This window comes from Mchenga conophoros, linkage group LG5, assembly GCF_057382185.1.
Source record: "Mchenga conophoros isolate Kocher_MC1m ecotype Shallow Benthic linkage group LG5, M_conophoros_male_GT1.1, whole genome shotgun sequence".
Taxonomy (NCBI): domain Eukaryota; kingdom Metazoa; phylum Chordata; class Actinopteri; order Cichliformes; family Cichlidae; genus Mchenga; species Mchenga conophoros.
In genome coordinates this window covers 11,045,472-11,071,688 of record NC_140530.1, presented here as the reverse complement: position 1 = coordinate 11,071,688, position 26,217 = coordinate 11,045,472, and the positions used below count along the sequence as shown (strand labels likewise).

At 41.4% G+C, this 26,217-nt stretch overlaps 2 protein-coding genes across 4 annotated transcripts in view; both read right to left on the bottom strand.

Moving 5' to 3' along the window:
- Window positions 1–26,217, bottom strand: part of cdh4 (cadherin 4, type 1, R-cadherin (retinal)) — a 224,005-nt gene that overhangs the window by 1,617 nt on the left and 196,171 nt on the right. For 2 of the 3 annotated variants that reach the window (XM_085273228.1, XM_085273226.1), the window contains 8 exons: window positions 22,778–22,915; window positions 16,853–17,038; window positions 16,259–16,512; window positions 12,605–12,756; window positions 8,854–9,090; window positions 7,588–7,821; window positions 7,330–7,469; window positions 200–364 (listed from right to left, as the gene is read on the bottom strand). In XM_085273228.1, the coding sequence (XP_085129354.1) occupies window positions 200–364; window positions 7,330–7,469; window positions 7,588–7,821; window positions 8,854–9,090; window positions 12,605–12,756; window positions 16,259–16,512; window positions 16,853–17,038; window positions 22,778–22,915 (1,506 nt within the window). The remainder of the gene's footprint in view (window positions 1–199; window positions 365–7,329; window positions 7,470–7,587; window positions 7,822–8,853; window positions 9,091–12,604; window positions 12,757–16,258; window positions 16,513–16,852; window positions 17,039–22,777; window positions 22,916–26,217) is intronic. The other variant, XM_085273227.1, reaches the window with a different exon arrangement.
- LOC146573812 (uncharacterized) lies at window positions 225–6,007 on the bottom strand. The gene is made up of 5 exons (XM_085273229.1): window positions 4,551–6,007; window positions 4,342–4,453; window positions 3,949–4,025; window positions 3,664–3,836; window positions 225–3,500 (listed from the first exon to the last, which is right to left on the bottom strand). Exons 2-5 carry the CDS (start codon window positions 4,395–4,397, stop codon window positions 3,471–3,473), a joined length of 336 nt encoding a protein of 111 aa, XP_085129355.1. The 5' UTR covers window positions 4,398–4,453; window positions 4,551–6,007; the 3' UTR covers window positions 225–3,470.

Below are 26,217 nucleotides of genomic sequence, written 5' to 3'. Positions count from 1 at the left end.
AAGTACACATGTAAACCAATAATATGTAATGAACTATTGTTGGCCATTAAAAAGATTATGTTTCAAACTTCAAAACCACTGATGTGTAAACCCTTTTATAACACATCAACGAGGCATTGTTAATTCCAAAATAAACACAGGCGGCTATGAGAACACGACACCAGAGCTTCAGAAAAAAGGTTTTTAAACTTGGACATACATCATTTATGAAGTCGCCTATGTCTCCAGGGTGGGGCAAACTGGGTCTGACAGGGTACTGCGACTCAGCAATCACAGGCCTCTCATCCACCCTGCGCACCCCTGTCGGCTTGTTGATGATGTGGTCCAGAGACTCCGGCTGCTGCAGCTGGCTCAAGTCGTAGTCCTGCATAAAATCCACGGGGGAAAACGGGTGAGGATTAGAATAATCATCATAATAACCTGCTTTCTAACTGCAAGCTCATGTAATACTGCACATTTTTTATTGGGAACAGGCTCATTGTACAACTTGGAATGTAGTTGTTGGGCAGGTCTCTTTGCCAAGACTTTGATGTACACTCATTTTACATCAGTGAGAGCTGATCCGCTGTGAAACTGTGCTACTGGGCTTTCTAATGTTTAAGCTCTTTTCTAAACCTGCAGCTCGGCAGACTCAAGCTGTGCAAATCCAGACTCCAAAGTAATTCTGTACTTTTACTGCATATTGAATGTCATACTGTACTGTTTTAAGAGCCAGTACATGCTTCACACTGATCAGAAATGATGCGGTATGGCGTCAGACGCCCATCAGAGAGTGACTTTTGAATGTGAGCATTTTCCCCGGAGCTGTTTCCGTTTCTTTTTTTGGATCCAGCTGTGAACTTCCATTGTCAACGAGAACAGCAGAACAGCACACACAGATTCTGTCCAAAATCTGCTTAAATGGAACAAGTAGCATTAACGCTAGCAACTATTCATAGATGTAGCCCCCTAGAGCTATTCATGGCGATATACTGTATACTGCTTTATGTGCTACTATCACATTTCTTTGTTAAAGCGTGTTCCCCAGTGTGTCGTCCGCTCCCTCATCATGTAGTTGATAATGTAGGTAATATCTGTTCCTTTGGCTTTATGAGAAACACAATAACTCCCTTTGCTGAATTCATGTGCTTAGTAATCTGAGCACACTGTAAACTTGTAGTTCCAGTTTATGCTCATTTCATTGATGATGAACTGGAAAACTAAATGACGCACAGCCGATGAATGTCCTGTGATTATTACAAATACGTTTACAGCTCTGACATTTTCAAGTTTTTTGTTAAGAAATAAGTAATTCAGAGCTATAAATATGAATATGACTGGCTGATAAGCTCCCTGTGTTGCCTTCAGAAGTCTCACACAGGTGTGGGACAAGATAGCTGAGCTTAGTAAAAAAGCATGTTAAAAAAAGGCATACTTCATAATATATTTATGAATTAATCAAAGGCTTCATTGTCGAAAGATTTTTTTAATTAAAAAATGAAAATCTGATCTGAGATAATGGTGTGGAGTAGGTGTTTATGGGCAAAAAGAAAAGAGTGTCATAAGTGGAAGGACAGACTGAAAGCGTGACTCACATTTGGAAAAGTGTATTTATTCTCCATAAAGTTTATCCTCTTATCCTCTAATTTTACTGTTGTGCTAGCTAATCTTCTGCGGCCTCTGACTTTATTGATTTTTCTTTTAGATCAAAGAATGACCCACTTGAAGACCTTAAAAAAGCAAAGAAGTCTTGCTTTCAGTTTTTGTCAGGAAATGCTAAAGTTGTGCTAAAAAAAAAAAGCGCATCAACAATATTTTTATTTTTCCTCAGCACATATTAGTCAGTGGCTTTTGCATGTTGCAATCTACTTGATGCTGTCAGAGGCTGAATTACTAATAAGGTTACATCATGTGCTAAAGATCTCAATGAACTCGAGTACGGTACAACATAGGGCTGTTTGATATAATGATATATATCGGATATATATCTATCGTTTCATTTTACGCTATCGTTTGTTTCGAGGTGTTGCAAAATAAACTGTTTACGGCAATATTTTTTCATCGTTTTGATGGTCACTGTAGTGGCTGTATTAATTTCTTAAAGTGCTCTCTTTCTCTTATATGTAATATAACCACACTACAGACGGACAAGCGCCTGTTTTTATGCGTTGTCGTTAGCAACAGCGACGGTAACACCTTCGCGTGTCCGCTTGTTTATGTTCCACATAAACCTTTCACAATAAAGCTCAAGATCCTGTTGAGACCTTTCAAAATAAACTGAATCACGTGAAAGAGCAGATTATTTACGGATGAGAAGTAGAAAAGAGCCGCCAGGTGCTAAAAAATAAACTTTAGACTCAAACATTAGAACAGGCTTTTCCCCGCAGCACGCCGTGTAATAAATACTCACAAAGAAAACGGCGGCCGTTACAATTTATGTCTAAAAATGTATCGTTTCATGCATCGGTTAAAACACTCGACTCCAGCTACATGACGTGCAGTCGAGCTGCCCGAGATTCACAGAATTTACAGAAAATGTTACATTTTGTGATTTATATCGTTATCAGGACGATAGAATTCTTACATTGGGATATGAGATTTTGAGCCGTAGTACAACAAGTCGATTTGTAAAACTTCTTCCCTCTCAGATATTTCATCATTAACTGTAAATAGTGTTATTGCAAAGTGGAAGTGTTTAGGAACCACAGCAAAGAGACAGTGACCATGTGAGTTACAGGGCAATGACATCGAATGCAGAGGTGCATATAGATAGCAAGGAAACATTGAAACAATGTTGAGTCAATATCAGGCTGTGTCGTTGAATCAACGTTGAAGTGTGACGTTGACCTAACGTCACTCTTGCACCCTTTTTTAACGTTGAAACAACGTCAGGTTTTGATGTTGAATCAATGTTGAAACCTGACGTTGATTCAACGTTATATTTTCTAATACTGCTGACATTGAAACAATGTCAGATTCTGATATTGAAACACTGTTGAGCTATGGTGTTGATTTTCCACCTCTTTCGCACAGTTGCTTTTTATTAAAACAACAGTTAAATCATGACTGGAAATCTACCTTTCTTTATAGGTATTTTAACCAATACTAAACTACTGCATGTTTCCATCAATACTTCAACCACCTAAACACATAATTGTACTTATTCCTTAAATTGGACACCCTTTATAAAAAAAACCCAAATGTCTCACAATGTATCATGTCAATATTAATATCCTAAAATAAGAAAGCATTGCATGTGATGTAACAGAGAAAAAAAATAAACAAAAAAAGGTCAATAGGCATGTTTCGTTTGCTAAATGCTTTATTAAAAGACAGTTTCCTATTTACGTTTACATGATTCACAGAAGTTTGTAATTTTTTGCATGATGTGCGTCCTGCACTACCCAAACGATCGGGGGCGTATCGGAGCCATTTCTGCACTGCTTGTGCAAAGACAAACTCAGACATAGAGTTTGCCCCTAACTGCTGCGTCAGGCTCCAATCAAGGCAAAGCGTCTCACCTATAGACACATTTTAAGAGATGGAATTAGCGTGTCTCATGTCTTAAATGTGTATGCAAGTGCTTGTGTGTTTAATCAACAGGCCGTTGTTATGTATTTAAATCACATCTGACAGCTATTACACTTTATAGTTACAAAGTGTACATAACCTTTATATACTTACCATTGCCTTATTTGCCTCTTGTGATTGAAGAGCTGCCTCTGCATTGTTTAGCTCCTCAATGTTGTGCAAGGGCAAATCCAGAGGCAGTACCCCAGCATCTACCGATTCATTGCAGCCGGTATTGCGGATGGCTCTGACCTCCTCACGGAGTTCGTTAACAGCTCTCGTCAGGTCTGACAGAAAAAGATAATTTTTTTTAAGTATTTAAGAATACAGACAACTTATCAAAAGTTTCCTTGTGTCACACACAGATATGTACAAAGACACTAGACAGTATTTTATTACCTGGTATTTTCACTCGAGGGGCCTGGGGAAACCATTTTTTTGTGGGCTGCTCATCCTCTGTGTACAGGGGATTTGGTCTAAAGAAAAAAAGTTGAAAATGGTCATAAGTAATTACAAATGTGCTTTTGGAATATTTTTTCCTAAAGTTACAGTTTGATTTATAACAACACACACAGGAAACGGAGATGTGCAAGAAGGTACAGTATACAAGGAATTTTTGAAGTGCACAAGTGTACACGGCTTTGCATTTATAAAAAGTTTACAAGCTTCCACTTTTTGGACTATATTATGTGGTGATATTGCAGTATGCAAGCACCACAGATATGTATAAAAGACAAGATCATAAATTCTTAGCAATCAAAGATATGTTTGTGAAATAAAAAAAAGTTTTACTTGTGCTTTCTTTTATGACTGGTCTGAGTTTCAGCTTCGGACTGAAGGTCAGACATATCACAGTGTTCACTTAGATATTTCTGAAGACTGCGTTCTGCTTCGTGAAATGTGTCTGGAAGTACAAACACAATGTATGGCCAGACATAAATTAGGACACGAAAAACTTGTTATTGTTACATTTATACAATACCAATCCAGATGATACCCACCATGGCTTATTAGAAGTCGGACTGGTGCATAGGTGAGCCATGTTGCACCAGGATGAACTCTCCTCTTTACTGCGTCGTGGATCCTGAATGTGTCTCACGGAGGATATGGAGGCCATGACAATTTCTCCCCATTTATCCATGATCTAGGGACTATTTCTGTACCACCAGTGCTAAACTGCACAATGCACCAGTCTTTCATTTTTATCTTTTTTTTAATTTGGAGTCCTTTTTTGCCCTGTCTAGGATAAACAGGAAACAGATAATTACAATATATTTCATAGTCACTACAAAACTTGGATCTATTGATTGAACTAAATAATAAATAATAGCTTAAAATGTATATAGGCAACAATTACAAGCAAACCCGTATATGTAAGCATTTAAACACTGAAGATAATAAAATTAACAGTATTTTGTCTAAGTCTGCCATTGTAGGAATTCATGGCACCGAGACAAAAACTTGGCGCACAGTGTGGCGTCAAAATAGGCGCACACCTTTGACGCTGCATTTTCTCCGTCTTCCTCGTCCACACATGCTAAACGCAGTTTACGTGCGGACAAAAGGTGCAAACGCAAGTTAGGTGAGCGTGCAGCGTAAAGTTTGAATTGAGTGCGAATCGAAGCGGGTGCTCACCAATCATTAAAAGTAACAAAGTCATTGAACACATACAGTTACCTTTACGTTTATCAATCATATATCACAGATTTACAATTTTTTGTAGTACTATGCTAAAAAGCAACTACAGAGCGAAAGTCTGGGTCAAGCGCCGAGGCGACGGCAAGAACAAAGGAACCCTCGAAGCGTTAAAGCTAGCTTTGTAAGGGAATATAACGGAAAAGTATGAAACGAAAATGTTTTCTTTGTTGATAGACTTTGTTTGCAGTGCAATTTATTTGTTGCCGGATTGTAAGATGAAAGTAGACACAATTTCGGGCTCCCACATTTTATCCGAAACTTTACATTAACAAGTTTGTTTGTTTTTTTTTACTGTTATTCAAATGCAACCGTGGAAATAACGAATAGAACAAAAGTCATTCATTCTTACCTTATACTAATCGTGGTGCAGGCCAGTGCAGTGCATGAACTGATACCTTCTCCGGTCAATTCCGCTGAGAGTAAATCTAATGTCCCGCTCTACTGTACAAGACAATGGTTACCTGGAGGGATGTACCAATGTGATAGGGGTGCTGCGGAATAGTCCAAGTGGTAGCAGCTTTAATTTCCCGCTCAACCATAAATCGATGGTTTTTCAACGTGATTGTTGTCACCTTGTCAACTATAAATAGATCAACAATCAACGATGACAGAACAACAGTGAATCAATGTTATTTCAATGTCAGTGTCAGGTTTCATCAGTATTTCAATGTTGTTTCAACATTGGTTTTGTGTTGACATTTCAATCCTGACGATTCTGATGGTTCAGATGGAAAATCAACATCTGTTCAATGTCTCCTTGCTATCTGGGCAAGGAAGTTAATGACACAGCAGAGCATTTTTTAAGTATACTTAAAAAATGCTCTGCTGTGTCATTAACTTCCTTGTCATTATAGTCAGCTCAAAGATTGTGTGCCAGGAGCTTCATGGCAGTGTTCTGCTCTGTCGAGGAGTGGAGGGGTTGTAGGTGTGGGTGGTTGGGTAGGCGCTCTGTGTGGTTAGGCTTTCCTGTGTGTGCCCTGGCACCCTCACTGTGCCGGCTGGTGTCATTCCTGGGCTTTTGGTCTATTTGCTGTCTCCCAGCTCCTGAAGAGCTGTGGACTCCTCCTCCTGGCTGTCCGTGCTGCCTGAGTGGGACTGGGATGGGCTATCTGGCATCTGCTGGGTCTCGGTGGGGCCTCGGGCATTGGTGGAGGCATGTTCCTTCTTCCTGCATGTTTCTGGCTCGGCACACTGGTGTCCGCCACAGCTTAGTGCAGAGTTAGTATAGTTTTGTATTTTCTGATGAGTTTTTAATTTCTATTTAATTTTGACTTTTTGTTTTTTTTGGATCACTGTTGTTGCCTGTTGTTGTGTCCGTTTATTTGTCTAACCCTGCTGAAGTATTTGGTTTCTAGGTTTCATTTTGCTCTCTTTGAAGAGAGGTGAATGTTGGGTGGCGAAATAGAACAGCAACATAGAGACCTCTGATTGTAAATATTATTACTTATATTTTCATGAAAACCACAACTTAATTATTCTTGCAAATGTTTTACTGGAAAAAATGCCAAATGTTTGCAGGGTTTAACCTCAAGTATGAATGCTTATCTTTCTTATGCATGAATGCATGATTTCACAGAATATTTTATTGCCCAGTCATGCTGAAATAACATGAATATTCTGAATCTGTGGTAAATATTCAGCTGTGTGTTGTAATTGTGACTGCCTTTCCCTGTTTTCTGACATTTGCTAGACAACGCTATTAATGATTTAATCAATAAGGCAGGACACAGGATGTACACTCAGTTGCTGTGAATCCACTGGACAATTATCTACGCTGTTCTCAAACAGATGCAACTGGACATCACACAGTCTTTGTACTGTGGAGCTGGCAGGTTAAACACTGTTTAATGTCTGATCTGACTGCAGTGGACATATGCACCTCCTTAGTGTAATGTCTAAGGGCTTCTGCACATGCATGAACAGGTCTAGAGCTTGTTTCACTTGTTACTTGTCAATGCACTGTAGAGACCAAAGAAATTTCCCATGTGTAAAGTCAGATAATATAACAATACATTTCAGAGGATTTTAAGTCAGTAAACACCATCACTAAACAAAAAGCTGAAAATTCATGTTTCACAGTACCTGGTCCTCCTCTCCTCCTCCCTCTTCATCATACTTGAGGATGTTGTCCCTGACGTCATCCTCAGGGTCAATCAGCAGGGGCTTCGCTTGCCGCTCCTTTTCCCTGCGCTTCATCCACACCACAAACAGCAGAACCATGCCTACAATAAAAAAAGATTATTTTAAAACGAAGAACAGCAACTGTTTGCCAATAATTAACGTTGATTTTTGTTAAAACCATGCAGCTCTCAAAGATCAGACAGTATTTGTTGTACTCACTGAGTAGTATGATGATGCAGATGAGTATGGCAATGATGGCCCCAGTGCCAAGGCCAGCAGCTGCCACGGCTCCCGTGGCACTACAGTCCCCATTATCATCACACGGACACACTTTGACCCTGATTACAGAGCGGTTGGACAGTGGAGGGTTTCCCGAGTCTGACACAATTATGGGAATCTCGTACACACTTGCTTCCAGGTAGGGAATCCTAAGCCGCAGCTGAGCATAGTCACCTGCAGAGCAAGAGTTAGCATGTCAAATGTAATAACAGTATAATTAAAAATAAACAAGTGTGGATTGTTTGGAAGGGTTCTTAGGAGAACATGGCAGCACAACTTAGGTTTAATAAACTGAATAAACTACATGACTGGAGATATTTGACCATAATGCACAGTGCAGCACAAACACCTAATGCTGTCGTACTCTCAAGCACGGTGGTGGTGGGGTGATGATTTGTGCTGTTCTGCAGCCTGGGCACCTTGAAGCCACTGAATCAACCATGAATGCCTCTGTATACCAAAGTATTTTAGGCTGCTGCAATGGGCCAAAGTCCACCTTCAACCTGAATATGGAATCTTAGGAGAGCTAAATAAATTCCCCCAAACCTCAATGAACTGAACCAACGATGTAAAGTACACTGGGCCACAGTTCCTCCTTGATGACTGAGACTAATAAAGTCATACAGAAAACGATTACTTTAAGGTATTTTTGCTAAAGGCGATGCTACAAAGTACTGAAACATCTATGTTTTTTTCACAGGAGTGCAACAAATCCTGTGAAAGCTTTCTTTTCCACATGACTGTACATAAAACTGAAATGTACAGCTGTATAACCTACAGCATTTATCACTCAGTCAAGCTAAGACGAGAGCCTCAGCGGGGAAAGAATCCAGGTATGTGATCAGATTTGTCCTCAAGACAACTGCTGTGATACATCCATCTGGGTGGATTAGGTGACAGATTGGATGCTCGGGGGACAGAGAGATGAATGGATCTCATTTGTCACAAACAATAGATCGTACGTCAACAGCGGATGGCACCCACATCTCTCACTGTGAGCTTCGTGAGACATTTTGTTAAACTTGGACTTCTCTCATAGCTGATAGCGATCCCCCCGATTAATGCTGCCAGTTATTCTGCTGAGAGGTTTATGGTTTCATTCAGAATGATGATGTGTCATTTCCCCACAGCACTTAAAAATGAACCTCACAAGGGTCCAGTTCGCGAGACCAAACTTTATTAAACACAGTGTATAATGACTAATACCGCTCAGCCTGGAAATGGTCCAGTTTCGTCGAACGCTTGCAGGAAAAGAAGGCAGCTCAAAGACAAACGGCCCTATGTTGGGGTCGGCATCAGCATCGGAAGCTGTGATGTTGATCCTAGAGTTGGGGCGTGCTCGTTCGCACATTTGTGCCTCCCGGGGTATCAGCACGGGCGCGTTGTCGTTTACGTCGATCAAGTAGATCTGGAGGGTTCCTGTCCCGCTGGCTTGGGGCGAACCTGAGGGGAGGCAAGAAGAAAGAGAGAAGACAGAGAGATCAAAGGAGGAGATGGTGAGATAACAACATAGTAGTGAGGCAGAGCAGTGAAGATGAAATGATTGGAGAAAGAGAACAAAGCCCCCCAAAAAAGGCAGTTTGACGAGAACGCTACAGAAGACGGCAAAACATTCGTTCCATTTTTGCCTCATTTTTCGAGCTGATTCAGGTGTGGAACTGAGAAAATGAGATGGGCGCCAAAGAATCAACAGAAGGAAAAAAACAAGACGTTTTGTTTACAAGTGGGTGAACGTGGAGGGACAATGCTGTATACATCTGTAGTGGAGCACCGAACACCAAACAGCAAATGAAAGGACATATAAATGTTTTAGTCCTTGTATTTCAGAGAAAAGCCGAGGCGAGACTCACATTGGTGGGGAAAGCGCTCACATAAAGATTGCTGTTATCTGCACTCTGGAAAGCCTACTGGGAAACAACTCAAATGCTAACCCCTTCACTGCATCCAGAAGTACAAGCTCATAATAACTTCTTCTGCTTGCCAGACCAGAACAGAACGGAATAAGGTTAGAAGAAATGTTTTTGATGTTTATTGCATTGTTAACAGCGCAAAAAAAAAAAAAACCTTCAATGTGGTTTGATTACAGTACTGCTGTCTTCCTGACTTAGAAATATACTTTTTTTTTTTTGCCACTGTTTCACTTGATTTTGTACAACATGGTGCTGGGAACGAGCACCTCATTGTTTTTCCAAGTGTACTGCTTGCTGTCAAAAAGTCAGATTGATTTTGAAGTTGTGCTGCGGTCCGTCTCAAGCTAGAGCAACTTCAAAAGAGTGAAAATGTGTGTAATGAGGTTGAACTCTAATGTGCACGGTGTTAACTCTCAGACTGTATGTACGGCAACTGTGGCAACAGATTAAAAACGATGCTTACACAGGGCAGCATTGCGTTTGGACATGTGGACATGGTCAAGACGGCCTGCTGAAGCATCAGAATGAGGAGGAAAGGTAATTTAAGCAGGCTGGGTTGAGAGTTTCAGAACGTGCTGATCTCCTGGGATTATACTGCACAACCATTTCTAGGGTTTACAGAGAATGGGCTGAAAAAGCCTAATCACAACCAAGGCATGCAGAACACCACGTTGAACCTGGAAGCAGATGGGCTACAGCAGCAGAAGGTCATTGTACTCAAATGGCCTCCACAGTCACCAGACCTCAGTCCAACAGTTCCCCTATGGAATCTGATGGAACGGGGACTTTACATCATGGATGCTAAATAGATTAAAACGGTTGTGTCGGCAAAAGAAGTTCCAACTGGCTACTAGCATGGTGTACCTAATGAAGAGGCCAATGAATGTAATTTAGTAATGCAATTCTCCATAGCAGTGCAACCCCCAAACTACAGATGAAGGAACCACATGCGACGCTCTGTTAAACAAACAGTAATTTGTTGTGGCCTTGGTATTCAATCGACAGCTTCCTTCTCAGACTTTCAGCGAACTGAACTAAATGACTAAAGCAGTGCTGCATAGAAAGAGTTTACCCCAGCAGTTCATCAGTGCTGTATTTTAACTTTTTTTCCCACTGTCAGACAGTAACTTGGTGCATCAACTATGTAAAGGTCTGTTGCTCCGGGCCCCAAGGCTTATCGACCGTCTTGTCTGTTATGATTGGCTGGGTGCTTTGTTGCTTCTTACGCTTCGCTTGAGGAGAATAAGTAAAGAGAATTTCAATCAAAGTGGAATATATCCCCTTGTTGACACTGGACTCTAGAATCGGTAGGCAGTCAACACTTTGAGCTTAAGCTGGTGTGCTTCAGGGCAACCAATCCCTCATTTCTCACTAGAGTAAAAACACCTGGGTCCCTCCTACTTACACCCAGGGCAAGCATCTCTATTTGTAGTGGTTCAGTTCTTTGTCTTCATACATTGTTGCAGCAGCAGAAACAGATACACAGAACCTTCCCTGACAGATCCTTTTTTCTATAAGAGACATGAGCATGAAGGTCACTGCGGCTTTAGATACTTTATACAGTGCAGTGTATGAATCATTCACAATTTATCTGCACTACATACAGCGTCTGGTTGGAAAGTATCACGTATATGGCATATTTAACCCTTACAGCTTCCTTCTAATGATTTTCAGTGCTGCAAATTCACAACAGTTTGCTTGTTTACATGGAGCTTTCATTTGATGTTTGCTCATTTTTAATCACCCGTCGCCCCATGCCCTATGCACATCTACATGACGGTGCAAAGATCTTGAGCCAAACCTCGTTTCTTCATATTTTGCTAGGAAAATTGCACAGTTGTAACAAATCTCAAATTCAACCTAAAGATTACTGACATCCAATACTGATATTTGCACACAGAGATTTCTCTAAATTCTCAGACTCTTGATGATATTACATGCATGTATTGTAAATGATGAGATATTCAAAGTCTTGGATTTTACACTGTGAAACATTATTGTGAAACTGTTCCAGAATTTGCAGATTGGCGAACCTCAGTCATGTTACTGACCTGTTGCCAGTTAACCTGATTAGCTGAAGAACATTACTCCATCTGTTTCTCTTACTACCATCTACTTATTCAGCCTTTTGATCCTCTGTCGCAAGTTTTTGAATTCAAGGTGAGTTAATATTTTTAATGCAGCAGTAATCTGATATCCTTTTTATGTGCTACAATGAAAAAATATGGGTTTATAAGATTTGCAAATCCCTGCATTCTGATTTTATTTCAATTTTACAGAGCATCCCAACATGTTCAGAATTCACTGTGTACCGTGCACTATTCTGTGCTCACCATTTGTTTATTTTTTTCCCTATCAAAGTTTAATTTAGATTGCTTTTTCTTAACCATATCCACGGTGTAATAGCAGAGGGCGTCCTGAGGCAAATCTGTGATATTGGGCTATGCAAATAAAATCGACTTGACTTGATTTGAGAGCTGCTTTATGCAAGCCACTGCTAAGACTCTGCAATCACCCTAAACTGTTTTGTCAATAGAAACACCTTCCCGGAAGCCACAGTATAATATAATACAGATGCACCTTAAAGTCTAATCCTAATAATCCCAGTCATAATATCTGATCCCTGCCAAAGAAGGAAGAACTCTGTGTGAGAAAACATTACTTGATTATGCTGTGACCTGTTCGGGTTGATGATGCGTGATAATAAAACCTTTTTGATATTGGGATCACTGGAAACAAGCAAGACTAAAAATCACACTATGAAATGGCCAAAGCTCTAACAGTTCATCCTGATAATATTGACATTTCATTTCCGTCCTTTTAAAATTCTTTGAAATATTCCAGTTAAAACCCCAAATCTAAGCCTATAATTCAGGAACTCTCTGGCCAAATTGCATGGGAATTCATCCAACAGCTACTGAAATATGTGAATGTGAACCAAAGAGGTGGATAAGATTGCAAAAGATGGTTAAAACATGCCACTGCAACCTACTGTTACATACATGCTACTGTAAATCATCACAACTGATACAGTCAGCCTGACTTACCAGACTTACCATTGTCGAATGCCAGGAATGTTGCCTCGTACACATTGTTCTTGACATATATGGACTCCCGGTCAAGCAGGGCCATGGTGGTGATCTGACCATTGGTCCTGTTAATCTTCAGCCAGTTCGCTGGATCTGATAACTTAGAGTACCTGCATGCACAGAGATGGAAAAATAAAGACATGTCATTAAATCCAAAGATAAATACGCACATACAAGAGCCACATAATGACTTTTATACCAACTGTTACTTGAATGCCAGCGGCTCTGAATCTTTTATTTTGTTGATCCAAAGTACCCATTATCAGGTTGAATGTTCATTACCCGAGTAAGCAAAACCAGCCAAGGACCTTTAAAATATTACAGTGACATGGAGAGTGGAACATATGTTCACCGAGCTAATCATAGCTGCAGCTCATTAGCATGAAGACTGATGAAAACCCAAACCCATATGCGGAACAGCCAAGCAGCACTCTTAACAACTTCACAGCTCTTAGTACCCACACAAACGCCACGGCAGCTCTCATCGGAGTCACGGGTTGAAGCGTCCACAAAACTGAAAGTGACAGCTGCACAGCGCAGGAAGTGCCTCAGGTCTAATGAGAAATGGTTAACTCCGGACAAGAAGAACTCTCGCTAGTTGGTACTGTGAATATGTGTGTGTGTGCACGCACACGTGTGTGTATGCGCGTCAGCATAATGACAGGAATTTGGTGTGAGAGACACAGGAAGAAAAAAAGAGGCGGTGAGAGAGATCAGAGGCTTTTTTTTTTCTGAATAAGCTTAGTTGGTGAAAGGGGGCTTAATTAAAAGAAGTCTGTTGAGAGCTGACACTAGTTAGCCAGAGGCTCACAGGCATCCACAAAACTAACTCCACCTACAGCTAAAGATGCACACAGTTCTGGGCTGGCACACATATGAAACAGATAAATTAGATAAGCAGGAGGACAGGCAGGTGCACTCATTATCATTATGCTTTTTAACAGCTTTTTTATTTTTTCCTTGAGAAAAGCAAACAAGCAAATGAAAATAAACAGAATTTCTAGTCAAAGAAATTGTCATGCTGTGTTAGCCAAGGTGTGATGTTGCCCCGTAGGTTACATTATGGTATTTGCGCAGGATGCCTGGCACGCTCATCTCCTTCCTGTGCCAACAAGATGTCACCTCCAGCTGGCAGAGCGAAATATCTTACTATACTTCATTGGATTTTTTCCTTCTGACAAGAATCACGCCTTAAGCTTTAACCCTAATGTATTAACATAGCTTTACTTAATACCAATTAAACAAAAAGGCGGTTAAGATTGTTTCTTTTCCCCAATTTTATAAGGATCACATCACACTGCTGCTGCAGCAGAAAGAGTCATATTACCTCTGTTTGTTATGTGAAAGACATCTGCAGATGACAACTGATTTTTATACCATCCATATCTGTGACTGGCATTGACAGTAGTCTTTTTGCAGCTCTACATCTTCCAAATCCCAAACATGGCTATCAGGATTGCTGTCATGGAACAGCTTGCTCAGAAAATCTCTCACACGGCGCTTGCATTTAAGAGGCATGGAGGATCTAGTCTCAGACGTCATGCACGTTGTTGCAGAATGAAAATGTTAGGATCCTAACTTTCTAGACAGCATAAGATGAATTGATGAAATACACCTTTAAACCTGGAACCAAGCTTTAAACTAAGACATTTATAAGTGAAGATTTAAGGACATATTCTCAGCTGTGAGGGCTAATATCTAAAAATCAAAAATAAATACCAGAACACACTCCCATTAATTTAGCGTTTAGCTACCAGTTAAAGCACATCAAACAACATCATCTGGCAAGCAGACATGGCCTCACATCATCTTCATTTTTCTTTCCTCCCGTGAGGAGAGAAAAAGGCATAACATTCAGAAACATTTGAAAAAACACACAATCTGGCTCCTCTCCCAACCACTGCTCACACAGAGGCCTTTCAGTCATACTTGGCGGTTCCTCCTGTGTACTTTAGCGTGTGGCTGTGTGTCTGCTCTTGCGCATTTCTCTTTCTTTTTTGTACATATTGTGCAGGGGGTTCAAGTGAGGTCACCCAAAAGGAATAAAACAGCAGCGGCGGCAGCAGCAGCATCAGCAGTGCAGACGGGGCTGTTGTGAGCTGAGTGTCTGCTGGCACGCGGCTTTGGAGAAGACAGAAGCTCTGAGCTCCCATCAATAACAGACACGCAGACTGACGGGGAAGAAAGCGACAGGGTCGGTCGGAGCGGGAAGGAGGGCTGGATGAGAGAAAAAAAGGAGCAAAAGGGCAGAACAGCTCAGCCCACTTGGTTTGCATGACATGTCTTTTTAGGAGAGGAAACCTGAGATGTGGCTATTGCTCACTTTTCTGTGCAGTGTATATATATATATAAAAAAAAAATATATATATATATATATGTGTGTGTGTGTGTGTACTTCTCCCACAACCTCCCTCGCTATCAATTCAGTAACATTTCCACTGGGTTTCTCAGTGGAAGTGGCCGTCTTACTGACATTAAGAAAAATCAATCTCTCTCGTTGGAGCTGGCGATGGAGTGGAACAGTGCTGCCGGACCTTAGTGAGCATGTGGGAGTTTCTGTCACATAGGGTCAATGCCTGGATGGCATGATGCCCGCAGTGTGTCATCCCAGTTAGGAAGGATGGAGGGAGGGATCAATGAGGAGGAAGATAGGGATCTAAGCAGGGCAGACAAACAGTGTCCAACTCATTATAGGATGACCTCTTCACACCAGTCGCCTGGCAACAGGGAGGTAACTGGGATGTGGGTGGGGGGGTCAGTTGAGAATGTCACCGAAGAGGCATAAACTGTGAAGAAAGCGATCGGCTCTGATTAAACAGTGGTGACAGAGAAGACACCTACACAGTGTAGGCAAAATATTGGAGATTTACATGAATATCAAGTACTCCCTCAGTCTATTGTACAAGACTTGGACACAACTCCATATATTCTGAATCTGCTTATATCCCTGGCTTTGAATATACTATATAGAAAAGTTTTCTTTTCGGTTTGTTTTTGCAACTTCATAGTGGTTAGGTCGGAAAATGCATTTTATTGGGTTTTAGATGCACAAGCACAGATTTATAAACTTACAAGACACTTTCCATCCGTCTACAGCCAAATAAGACGCACAAGCTAAAATAGCTCAGTTGAAAGAGCGTCAGCCTAAAAGTACCTGTTTTTGATCCTGGATTTTAGCAGCATGTGGACTTTTTTTGGGGCACCTGTGGAATCCTGAGGTGCTTCCTGATGCATCCATTGCAGTGTATTTGTGCATGTGTGTGTGTGTTAGTGCTCAGATGTAGGTAAAAGCATTGTGTGTCCAACTGGGTGAATGAGACAGTAAAAAACTCTGAGTTCCCAACGTGAGTAGAAAGGGTATACAAAAGCACCAGTCCATTTTGTCCCACTTTGTAGTTCTTACATCCTGCATGGAGTTTAATGAAATTCTTAAACAAATAATTTTTCGGTGTTTTTTCATACATAGGTTGATGTGGTAACGGGCTAAAAACCGGGGGAATAAATAGCAATAAAAACAAAAGAAATAAACAAGTACTAAATATTGGCATCAGTGCAGAATTTGACATAATTTAAGCATTTTAAGCTAAAGCGATGTTCTTTAAAGTGCGATACCTGACAGTCTGGTGAATAAAGTGGTCCGGGTCTTGAGCCGCAAACACGGTAAGAGTGGTCCCTGCTGGCACACCTTCTTCAAAGCGAATCATTTTTGGGTTGACGGGGAAGACAGGCGGCTCATTCACATCCTGCACAGAGATGGTTACACCTGCTGTGGACTGAAGCGAGGACTGGATGCCACTGGCCAAGTGGGCCTGGTTGGACACGACCACAGTTAGCATGAAGGCACGATTCATCTCAAAATCCACGGGCTACAGAAAAAAACAGAGACGGGAGAGAGACGGAAGGGAGAAAGCGATACAGAAAAGTTAATGATGAGCGATTGGGGGAAAATGAGCGTGGCTGATTGCAAAATTAGTTCTAATTTTTAACCAATTTAAGAAATGACATATAATTAAGCGAAAAACAATGCGCAACTATAGTCCTCAGTCTGGCACTTCACAGCATCTGGCACTTCACAGCAGGTGGAACGGTACAAGATGCGGAGCTGAATAATAAAGGGAACGACTGTATGGCTCCGTTTTGAAGAATTATCAAACATTCGGCACATCAATCAGGGCGGCGTGCAGAGAAAGGAGGCTTATTTTTTACCTTGACCACTGTCACCATGCCCTCATTTGTGATGGGATTGGTGCGGATGGTGAAGTGTCCAGATGGGTCTCCGCTGACAATGCGATAGACTGCATTCCAGTTAGGACTGTGGGGCTGATCCCGGTCCACCACTGTCAGGTTGGTCACCACCACGTTTACTTTGTTCTCTGGAACCTCCCCGGAAAACTATGCGGGACCAGGAAGGAAAGAAGCACGTGAACCACGAGGGAGGGGAGGATGGCAGAGGAAACATTATGCTAATACTCCTCAAGCAGTCAGCTAATGAATGTTAATAACTTGATTTAGTGAGATTTTAAGCACATTCTGGAGCCATCATCAATCTTTTAGCATTTTACATAATTGTTATTATGAAAACAAACTGCTTTTAGGGTCAAGCCAATAATGCTCATTACATTAAAACATGAACTGAAAGTGGAAGCAAAACAAATGGGGGGGAATTAGAAAGACAACATAGGGGAAAAGAAAAAGATAAACCAGGAGACATATTTGTTTAAATGTGGTTAATAGAGAATCATATCTTCCATTATGTTAATGCAGTCCCGTATTCCTCCCAACGCTTGCTCGTATGAAACTCTTTATTTAAACTAATGGATTTGTTCAATTAAGTGTTTACCCATTCAATTTAGATTCTGTGCATTCACCAAATCTAGGTCTTAATAAGCAATTAGATAAGTACTGTAATTAAAGCAGCAGTAGGAATAATCTTTGGCTAATGATCTTCATTATATTGCAATCTGAAACAACTCCCCTCTGAACTAACTCTGGAGGAAACTTGGTGACAGCTGCAGAGCCGAAAGAAGACTTTACAGTGCAATAGGATACAGTTCCCCGTCTACTGGGATTGATCTGGCTACTGAGCACACGAAGGTAGTCACACACGCACATGCAGCGAAAGCTCTTATGTCACATGATAATCAGTGTTTCCTCTTGTGAAGCGTTAGCTTGTTTATGGTGTGAGTCTGCCAGCTGCTGTTCATTTTAATGGCTTCATCATCGTGGGATTAAAGCAGCATCCAAACCAACAGATTCCTCTCTTCCACTCCCTCCCACCCTCCTTGCTTCCTCTTCTCCTGTTCCCCCTGCTGGGCTGATAAGCACAAAACAAATTAAATATGCACTCTGAGTCCCCGGTGTATGGGCTCCTCTATTTTCACCCTGGGCTTTAGCCTAAACGCCACCACAAACCTTCCAAGCTTGTTTGGCCACGCTGTCAGAGCGCCAAATGGAATATGCTCCCTTGGAGGCATGCACAATGCTCCTGACTATAGAGGATGGCCCATTCTAAATGGCCACTCTCCGAGATGCAATGTGGCCCTATTGATAAGCCACGAGAGACACAGACTCGAGAGTTTCCGTAGGATTTTTTTCTTTTTGAGTTACAAGGAAAAGAAGTTATGATACTTTTATTTCAGTTATAGAATAAAAGGCTTTTGTTGGTGTAACTAATTCTGGCTTCATAAGGATTCACACACAAACTTCATTTGCTCTTTCTTTTTAAACATGAATTATTCTTAGAGGCTGATCTTTTGAAGCCGTGACTATTTTGGCTTAAAAGCAAGATAGGCCACTTCGGCTACGAGTGACAGTTAGCGGGATGAAGGTGAATACTGAAACATCTACAGGTGTAAATTATGAATCACACAGTTTATCCAAACCGTTTGCATTCTGGCTGCATGAAAGATTTATAGTCAATAGCTGTGCACTACATCCTCTGATTTTAGGCTAATATGCTTACATTAATACGTTTAGCTCAGAATAAAAGTAAGTCTAATGGCTCAGCAACCTATTATTTCTAACAACAATAGCCAATCCTATCTTTTATTAAGCTCTTACCCAGTATGAGACATCCTTTATATCACGGCTAAACAGCGATGTAGTGTTTATCACAGGGATTGAACTACGTATTCGGTTCCTGTCCTTCTCTTTGTGCTCTCCCTTTGCTTGTCAGGAAAACAATGAAGAAAACGTAATGATGGACGGGCTAAATTTACAACCATTCTTGGACTCACACATCAGCTGTACAAGTTGTTAATAAGCATACTTTTTTTCTTTAATTCATATTTTCTTTTAAATGTTGTGTACTATACAAACATTTAATGTGGTAGCACAGTATATAGTGAAAATGCAAAAACCTGACATTTTAAAGTTACAATGTGTAAAATTGTCAGTAGATTGCAGATTGCATAATCCTAGCTACGTGCTACAGGGAAAATGTGTTTTAGGCAGCCAAGAGAGATCATAAACATTAAAATAGTTAGACTATAACCTACAATGGCCGTGGCCACCCAGCGTGTGTCTGCTACTGCTTGGAAGGCTCTCATTCAACCATTTACCACAGCTATCAGTGCTCAGTGAGAAGCCTCCACGTCTGTTTCCTCTGGAAGAAGCTAGAAAACTTAAAAATAAAGCAGGTATGATCCTTCATATCTTAAGTTTGAAGGTGCAGGCACGAATTTTAACGTCCCTCCACGGTATGTGAGCATCTACAAGTTCTCTTGTTTGGCGTACTACTATGTGGCTGGTCTCTACTCACTTCCATAAACACTATTAGTTAGAAGAGAGATATCCTTGCCAGTGACTATATTCAAATATGTGGGGGAACGTGGTGACTTCCACAGATGACAAACCTGCTACTGCAGTATTTAGTTTTAAAGCTAGAGCAAAACAATACTAAAGAGCTCTTTGTGTCCCTGATGGTGCACTGAAAACAGTTCCAAATACTGATAAGACATGGTATAGTACACATATTACATGACTTAAGACAAAACCCTGGCAGCTATGATCTCGCAAGTACAAATTTATGCTAAAAAAGGTAAAATACGGGAGCTTTTAGAAATAAACTACTCAGAAAGTGAAGATGTGATGCTACACGTGCTGCAGTCAGTACAGTAGGTAGGCTATGGACTCAGAGCCACTCTGCTTAACAGTTTGTGTGGCAAAACACCCATTTTAAATTGTCCTAAACATACTTAAAAAAATGTTCTGTAAAATTCACACTTCTCCTAATTATTGTTGAGTCAGTGCTTGATTGTGACTTCACAAGAGTGTACACTTGATTAAATTGTTTGATTAGACCTACTGTGGCAATAGCATTGTCTTTTAGTTCATCACATATTGCCAAACATAGCAGTGACATTACACATTCAGGCACATGTGGTGAAATGAATAAAACATTTTGGTGTTTTTTTTGTTTTGTTTTTTTTTCCAAATTAGATGCAGTATATCGGCTTGGTTTACACCCCCGCAAGCAATTTCACTTAATTAACGTGCTTATGTTTTCTCTATGCCTCCTGCAGAGAGCAATGAATTCTTCTCGGGTCTGTCATAGACAAATAATTACTGAAGCGCTCTAAGTCATGTTGGGAAGCAAAACAAGTAGTAGAGACTGACAATGCAGTGGAAATGGCATCTGTTGGAAAACAACTTCTCTGCTGTGGCTGTTAATGTGTTAATGTGCTGCGCTGATACATTACAGCACTAGAAACACACACCAAAATATGGTGAGCTCAAGCTTTACTGACAAGCTCAGACATATTGTTGCAGTTGTGCAGGAGTGTTGTAGGCAAACTGTGTGTGGATGTTGAGGTGAGAGTCAGGGTTGGGAAACTTTCTAAACGTCAGATCACATCCTCGCTTCAGCAAACTAAAACAAATTCTGGCTTTTTGTAGCCTTTAAATAGTCCAGTCCCTGCTGAGGAAAAACAACATATATATCACAGTTTGTATGGGTTAAAAATGTATATACGTGGGCTTGCAGTTTTGTGGTAAAGGAGCCAGAACCGCAGACGGGGAGGAGGGGGACGTAGACCCATTATGTGTAGAGCGGCAGCCTCGTTCATTGAGCTCTACCTCTGACAGCTGGGGAGCTCTTATCAGAGCATGCGGCTGGAACTGTACTGGCACGCACGCTGACGACGGCCCCGCTGAGGAGACTGGGATCACAGTGTGTGACACTGACACACTGTTTGCTCTGCCTTTGAGCTTTGCTGAAAACAGCATCTGTCTCTCTTTGGAATCATAGAAATCCAAATGTTTACATAAAGCGCAGCCATGGCCCTGTAGGTCTATCAGACTGTGGTCAGCGTTTGATCCTGTTCCAGTCGTACAGTCATTCGAACTCTTAAAACTAAGCAAATGTACAACTAACAACACAAGCACTTGTTCTAGAAAAGTGGGCCCGCTGTAGCGTGTCTTCCTGTCAGGCCAGTGTGGCGGTGTAAGGGATTGGGGGTGGATGCCTGCAGATAAATTCCAACTACACGAGGCAATGTGAGCAGGAAAAGAAAACTGATCTCATTCAGCTCCTTTTCCTGCCTCTCTTTAATCTCCTGTCACTCTCCTGTATTCTGCACCAATTTCTCCTCATAGATCTGTCCTCATCTCAAAGTGTTGTACACGGTCGCATTCCCCTCCTTTTTTTTATGCTTCGGTAGCGCTAACATTTTACGAGCGCTAACGCTGCACTGTGTGGTTGTTGACACTGACCAGACAGTGTGTTTTCAAAACAAAAACGTTTGAACGTACGTTTCCACTTACAGGCTTAACAAACAGCATGTCTATAGAACAGCTGGTTAGCATGGCAACTAAATATATAGCTATTAAAATGTCAGATGAGGGTCGAAAGGCAAAGGATGACACCTTTTGACCCAAAGGTTAGTGTAGAAACTACATGATATGCAGAGAGGGTAGATTAAATTGTTCATATGATGTTCGAGTGAAGTAAGTCAATAATATAGCAATGTTAAATCTCTCGCCACTGCATGTGATTTCATCTCAACAGCTTTGGATCGCGGTTTGAGGAAGGCATCTATCTCAGTCAAGTCGAGCAGCCGCCTTGGGTGGTTGTTACATTTACAAAAGTCTAACTTGTAATTTGAACAAAATAATTTCATGTTTCCGTGGTGAAGGTAACTAAATCATGTAGGATTTGTATGAACTTAATTTGTTCTTGTTGAGATGACATGATACAATCTAGTAAGAGTGGTTAGTTGCTGGACTCATGAAATTCACAAGATCACATGAGATTTCAAACTGCAGGAAAAATCACTGGAGTTATAAGAAGCAGACAACATACACCACACATATGTTATCGCTATTTATTGTGGTTTATCATAGCTTTCCTACCAATCCTGGATTGGTGGTGTGGTGGTTAGTGCTGTTGCCTCACAGCAAGAAGGTCCTGGGTTCAAATCTGCAATCTGGCTAGTTTGCACTGGGTTCTCTCTGGGCATTCTGGTTTCCTCCCACAGTTAAAAATCATGCAGTTATTAGAATTAGGTTGATTGGTGATTCCAAATTGCCCATGAATGCAAATGGTTGTTTGTCTCTATGTGATAGACTGGTGAGCTGTCCAGGGCGTACCCTGCCTCTTAAATCTATCACTTCAGGGTTATGCCCCAGCCCCCCTGCAACTTGGATAAAGATAGGCGGATGGTAGTTGTTGTAAATCCATTTCATTTTTATGTTAACCAGACTCTAGACTTTGTTGAACATTATGTAATATGAAGATAACATGTAGTATTTAAGTGACCAAGTAGTATTGGGGTAAAAGCTATTGACTAGTTTTGGAATAAAATGACGAAATCGTGAACGATTAAAATATTCCAAGAGTTCAACTTACTTCATCTAAACATGTTTCAATCACGTTTAATCAACACAAAATGCACAGGTTTACTGAATATGAATAAGTTGTGTTGATTTAACTAAGTTGTTTAAGTTTCTGCCAAAGCAAAACAGTTGTGTGCAACCGATGTCCATTAATGAATTAAGTAAATCCAACACGGTCTTTTTTTCAGTGTATTCTGCATGAAAACAATAGGACAGAAATAGAATGATATTAAGGCTCATACAACCCCATACAGCAGGCTAGTACAGCTTCAGTCTGCGAGCGCAGACAAGACTCACCGTCCTCACTGTCAGTTCAGGCGGGTTGTCGTTGATGTCTGTAATAGAGATGAGGGCGGTGGCTGTGTTGGAGAGTCCAAAATTCAGGTTGCCCTCCATGTCAGTGGCCTGGACAATAATGGTGTACTGAGAGACTTTCTGTAAAAACAAGCAGGAAAAGACAAACGATAGTCATCAAATCCTTGTACAAACAGAAAGTATTTCTCCATCTCACACTGACACTGGAATGAAAGCCCTCTCAGCTCTTGTACATGCCTGCCCAACTATTTTTTTTAAATTTTTTTATTTACAGTAGTTGGTCAGCTGTAAACATTTATTCATTTACTGCTGACCAACTACTGGAACAACTGAGTAGCTGGAGTCTGCTCAAAGACTTTACCTGCTCGATACCAGATAGCGAGTAGCACACATGCACAAACAAAACACACAAAGTTGCAGAAAGGGAGCAATGCGTTGTTAAAAGGCCCATCCATTACTGACTAAAAGTCTTGGCTTTCTGCTGAGAGAATGGAGTTGGATCATCACTCATTTTAATGGTGGTGCTGCCACTTTAAGATGCACCACGGTGCTTTGGATAATACCAGAAGGTGAATGGGCCTTATTTCGTGCGAGCGGGTGTCACCCTAGAGTGCACTGCGGTAAAGACTGCTACAGTACAGTGCAATGACCAGGAAAACAAAAAGAAAACACGAAGCTTTCTTTAGATACAAAAAAAACCCCGCAGAGAGAATACATCCACACTGCAGCGACACTGTCCATGGTGCTGAAAGTTCAGACTGTCCCTAGACTCAGCACTGGAAAGAGGTCTCTGTGTGAGTGTGATTCCACCCTGACAGCATATAAGCCTCTCTGCGTTGTGGCTTTGCAGTCTCTTTCCCTTTTTATGAATCCACTTGGCTCAGGCCTCCATTGTGGGAGGAATGAACGTCAAGGACAGGGCACTGTTCGTTTCACAGGGCCTGCTGTGTTGCTGAAGATCCAGAATGAGTTCTACCAGTGCTCTAATGTTCATTTGTTGCTATGCTACCTTTACAATATGTGCTGAGGAAACAAGTTCTAGCAATTTGATGGCCAGTGGCACTTATGACAGACTCTTTGAGGGAACAAGAACAAACCGAGCCAGAGGCCGTGTAGCTATAGATAATGCAGTTACAGATTTCTGCTTAGAAAGCAGTTTCTTTACTTTTTAATTTCTTTGACTCATGTCCTCCCCACCCCGGTTTATTGTGTGTTCTTTGTTAATGCACACTCCCTGCTTCTTTTGATCTCCTCCTATCTTTTTTTGCTATCTTAGATTGGTGTATTTTTTTCTGTCCCTGCATCTCTGCCAGAATCTCACACTATATCTCTACATTGCCTTCTCTCCCTCCCACTCTTTCTTTTTTCAATAGTGAAGGATGCAGTTGATTTTTAGATCAAAGCATTCAGACCTGTTAAAACAGCCAGCTGGAGTCATTTAGCATCCCTCCAAGTCATTATGAAGTGCACAGACATGTTAATCTGCACCAAACCAAGCCTATTAATGAAAACTCAATACTGGCTGCCCTTTATTAGACTCATAATGAAATATCAATACCATCTCCCCTCATACAGAGCTTCAGTAAATAGAGCATCCAATGAATGTGTCTCTCTGCAGACTCATTTAGATCCGGTCACATACATCAGTCTAGAAATAGCACCAGATGGCTGCAGGAAGCTAATAGGCTTAAGCTTTGATGGACGGTTCTTTCTTGGTCAGGTGAAGAAAAAAAAAGCCTGGACCTGAGCCAGCAGGTGGAGCTCTCAGACAGTAGCGGATGATGCTGATGCACTCTATCCTGCAGGGTTATATCACTCATCTGAGAGTAGCTGTGGGTTTATGGCCCTGCTAGCGCGCACATCCTCATCTGTCCACATCCGCTAACGTTCCAGTGAGTGGGAACAGGTGGGACACTCAGACACTTACACGCTGGGCGCACACACACACACACACACATGTAGTCACGCGCACACAGCCAAGCGTTTTCTGCTGTCCAAAAGTGGCTACCCAAAAAAAACAGTAAAAGGCTCTCTAATGAGTCCTATGGAAGCACTGAACAGAAAATCTCTCTGTTAGATTAGAGTCCAACACTGGCAGGAAGTACAGCTTGACCAGCAGCAACAGTCCAGACTTCCTTGCTGTTCTCGAGTGTCACTGACTTAATCTGCAAAAGCTTAAAACCATCAGAGGTCACAGAAACACCTGCACACAGAGCTCCGCCAACAACAACAACACTCAATCCCTTTTTTCACAGGGACCAAATTAGGTAAGTTTACTATATCGGAGCTTGAGGAAAGCAATGGCTTCAGGCTATCAATGTTAGCTACTCAACATATCAAGCCAGGCAGCCATCAGGACAAGTGGAAAAAGCTGGCGGCTCTTAGGAGGCAAATGGTCCAGTGGGGCAATCTTAGCAAGAACAAAGTCGAGGAAAATCCTGGTCAGAACTGGGAAGGCAAGTGGAGAGGAGTGCTCCTCTAGCAACACACACGCAGTAGCGAACTGTCCCTGATCTGAGCGTGCAGTTTCACTCAGACATGCTGTGAAGGCACACTTAAAGAGGGTAAAGAGACCGCAACCAGATGAGTAAAGGACTTGCTTTTGTAAATGCGTCGTTTGCAGATTGTGTTCTGGCTTACTGGGCTCCCAGTGGCCAGGGTCATTAGCTTGTCACTTACAATCTGTCTCAAATGGCCCAGTACACGCCTAAAACTGCGAAAACCAGCTTCTGTCGTCCTTTGACTACTCTCTCCCAGCGACCACCTCAGCAACCCCCTCAGTGTCACTGAACCCCATTACAGTTTCCACTCAGTCCAGCTGACATCAATTAAATTTACACAATTTGATTTGATGCTGTTCGATTCCATTTCATTAGATTTTAGTTGGGTTCAGTTCAATTTGCTCCAGTTCACTTCTCTTACACCGATGCCGCTGAAAATCAGAGAAATCTATAGTTACAAGTAGACGTGCGGAAACTCGCAGTCCACACAGCTACTCTCCATTTTTACATTTTTCCCCTGTTAGTACCAAAAAACATGCATCTTATTCTCTCTTCCTCACTCACATGGAGGTCCCTCGGGTTGGTGTAAGGACAGGAACGGCTCAACACTGGTTTGAAGACACAAGCCAGCTGAGACTCACTGTCAGCAGCACACAGTGCAACACTGACTCAGGTACATGTTGGTACATGTGGGATACAATCTCTAAATCTACTTGATTAGATATGCCTCCACATTTACGCAATCAGCGCAAATGCTCTGAGTCACAAATATAACAATCTGCCAGACTAAAACAGAGATACTGAGCAAGAGGTTCCGTGAGTTGGGTTGCACAGGAAATCAGTTAAACAAACAGGAACATGATGCACGTGCTATTGCAAAATTTTTGGCTCCAACATGTTATAAACATATAAAAAAAGTTT

Bases quoted from the DNA above. Each gene is read 5' to 3' on its own strand.
- LOC146573812 (XM_085273229.1), bottom strand. From the start codon at position 4,397: ATGTCTGACCTTCAGTCCGAAGCTGAAACTCAGACCAGTCATAAAAGA. The intron at 4,026-4,341 runs GTAAAACTTTTT...TTTTTTCTTTAG, and splicing joins AGTCATAAAAGAAAGCACAA to ACCAAATCCCCTGTACACAG. The intron at 3,501-3,663 runs GTAAGTATATAA...ATGTGTCTATAG, and splicing joins AAGAGGCAAATAAGGCAATG to GTGAGACGCTTTGCCTTGAT.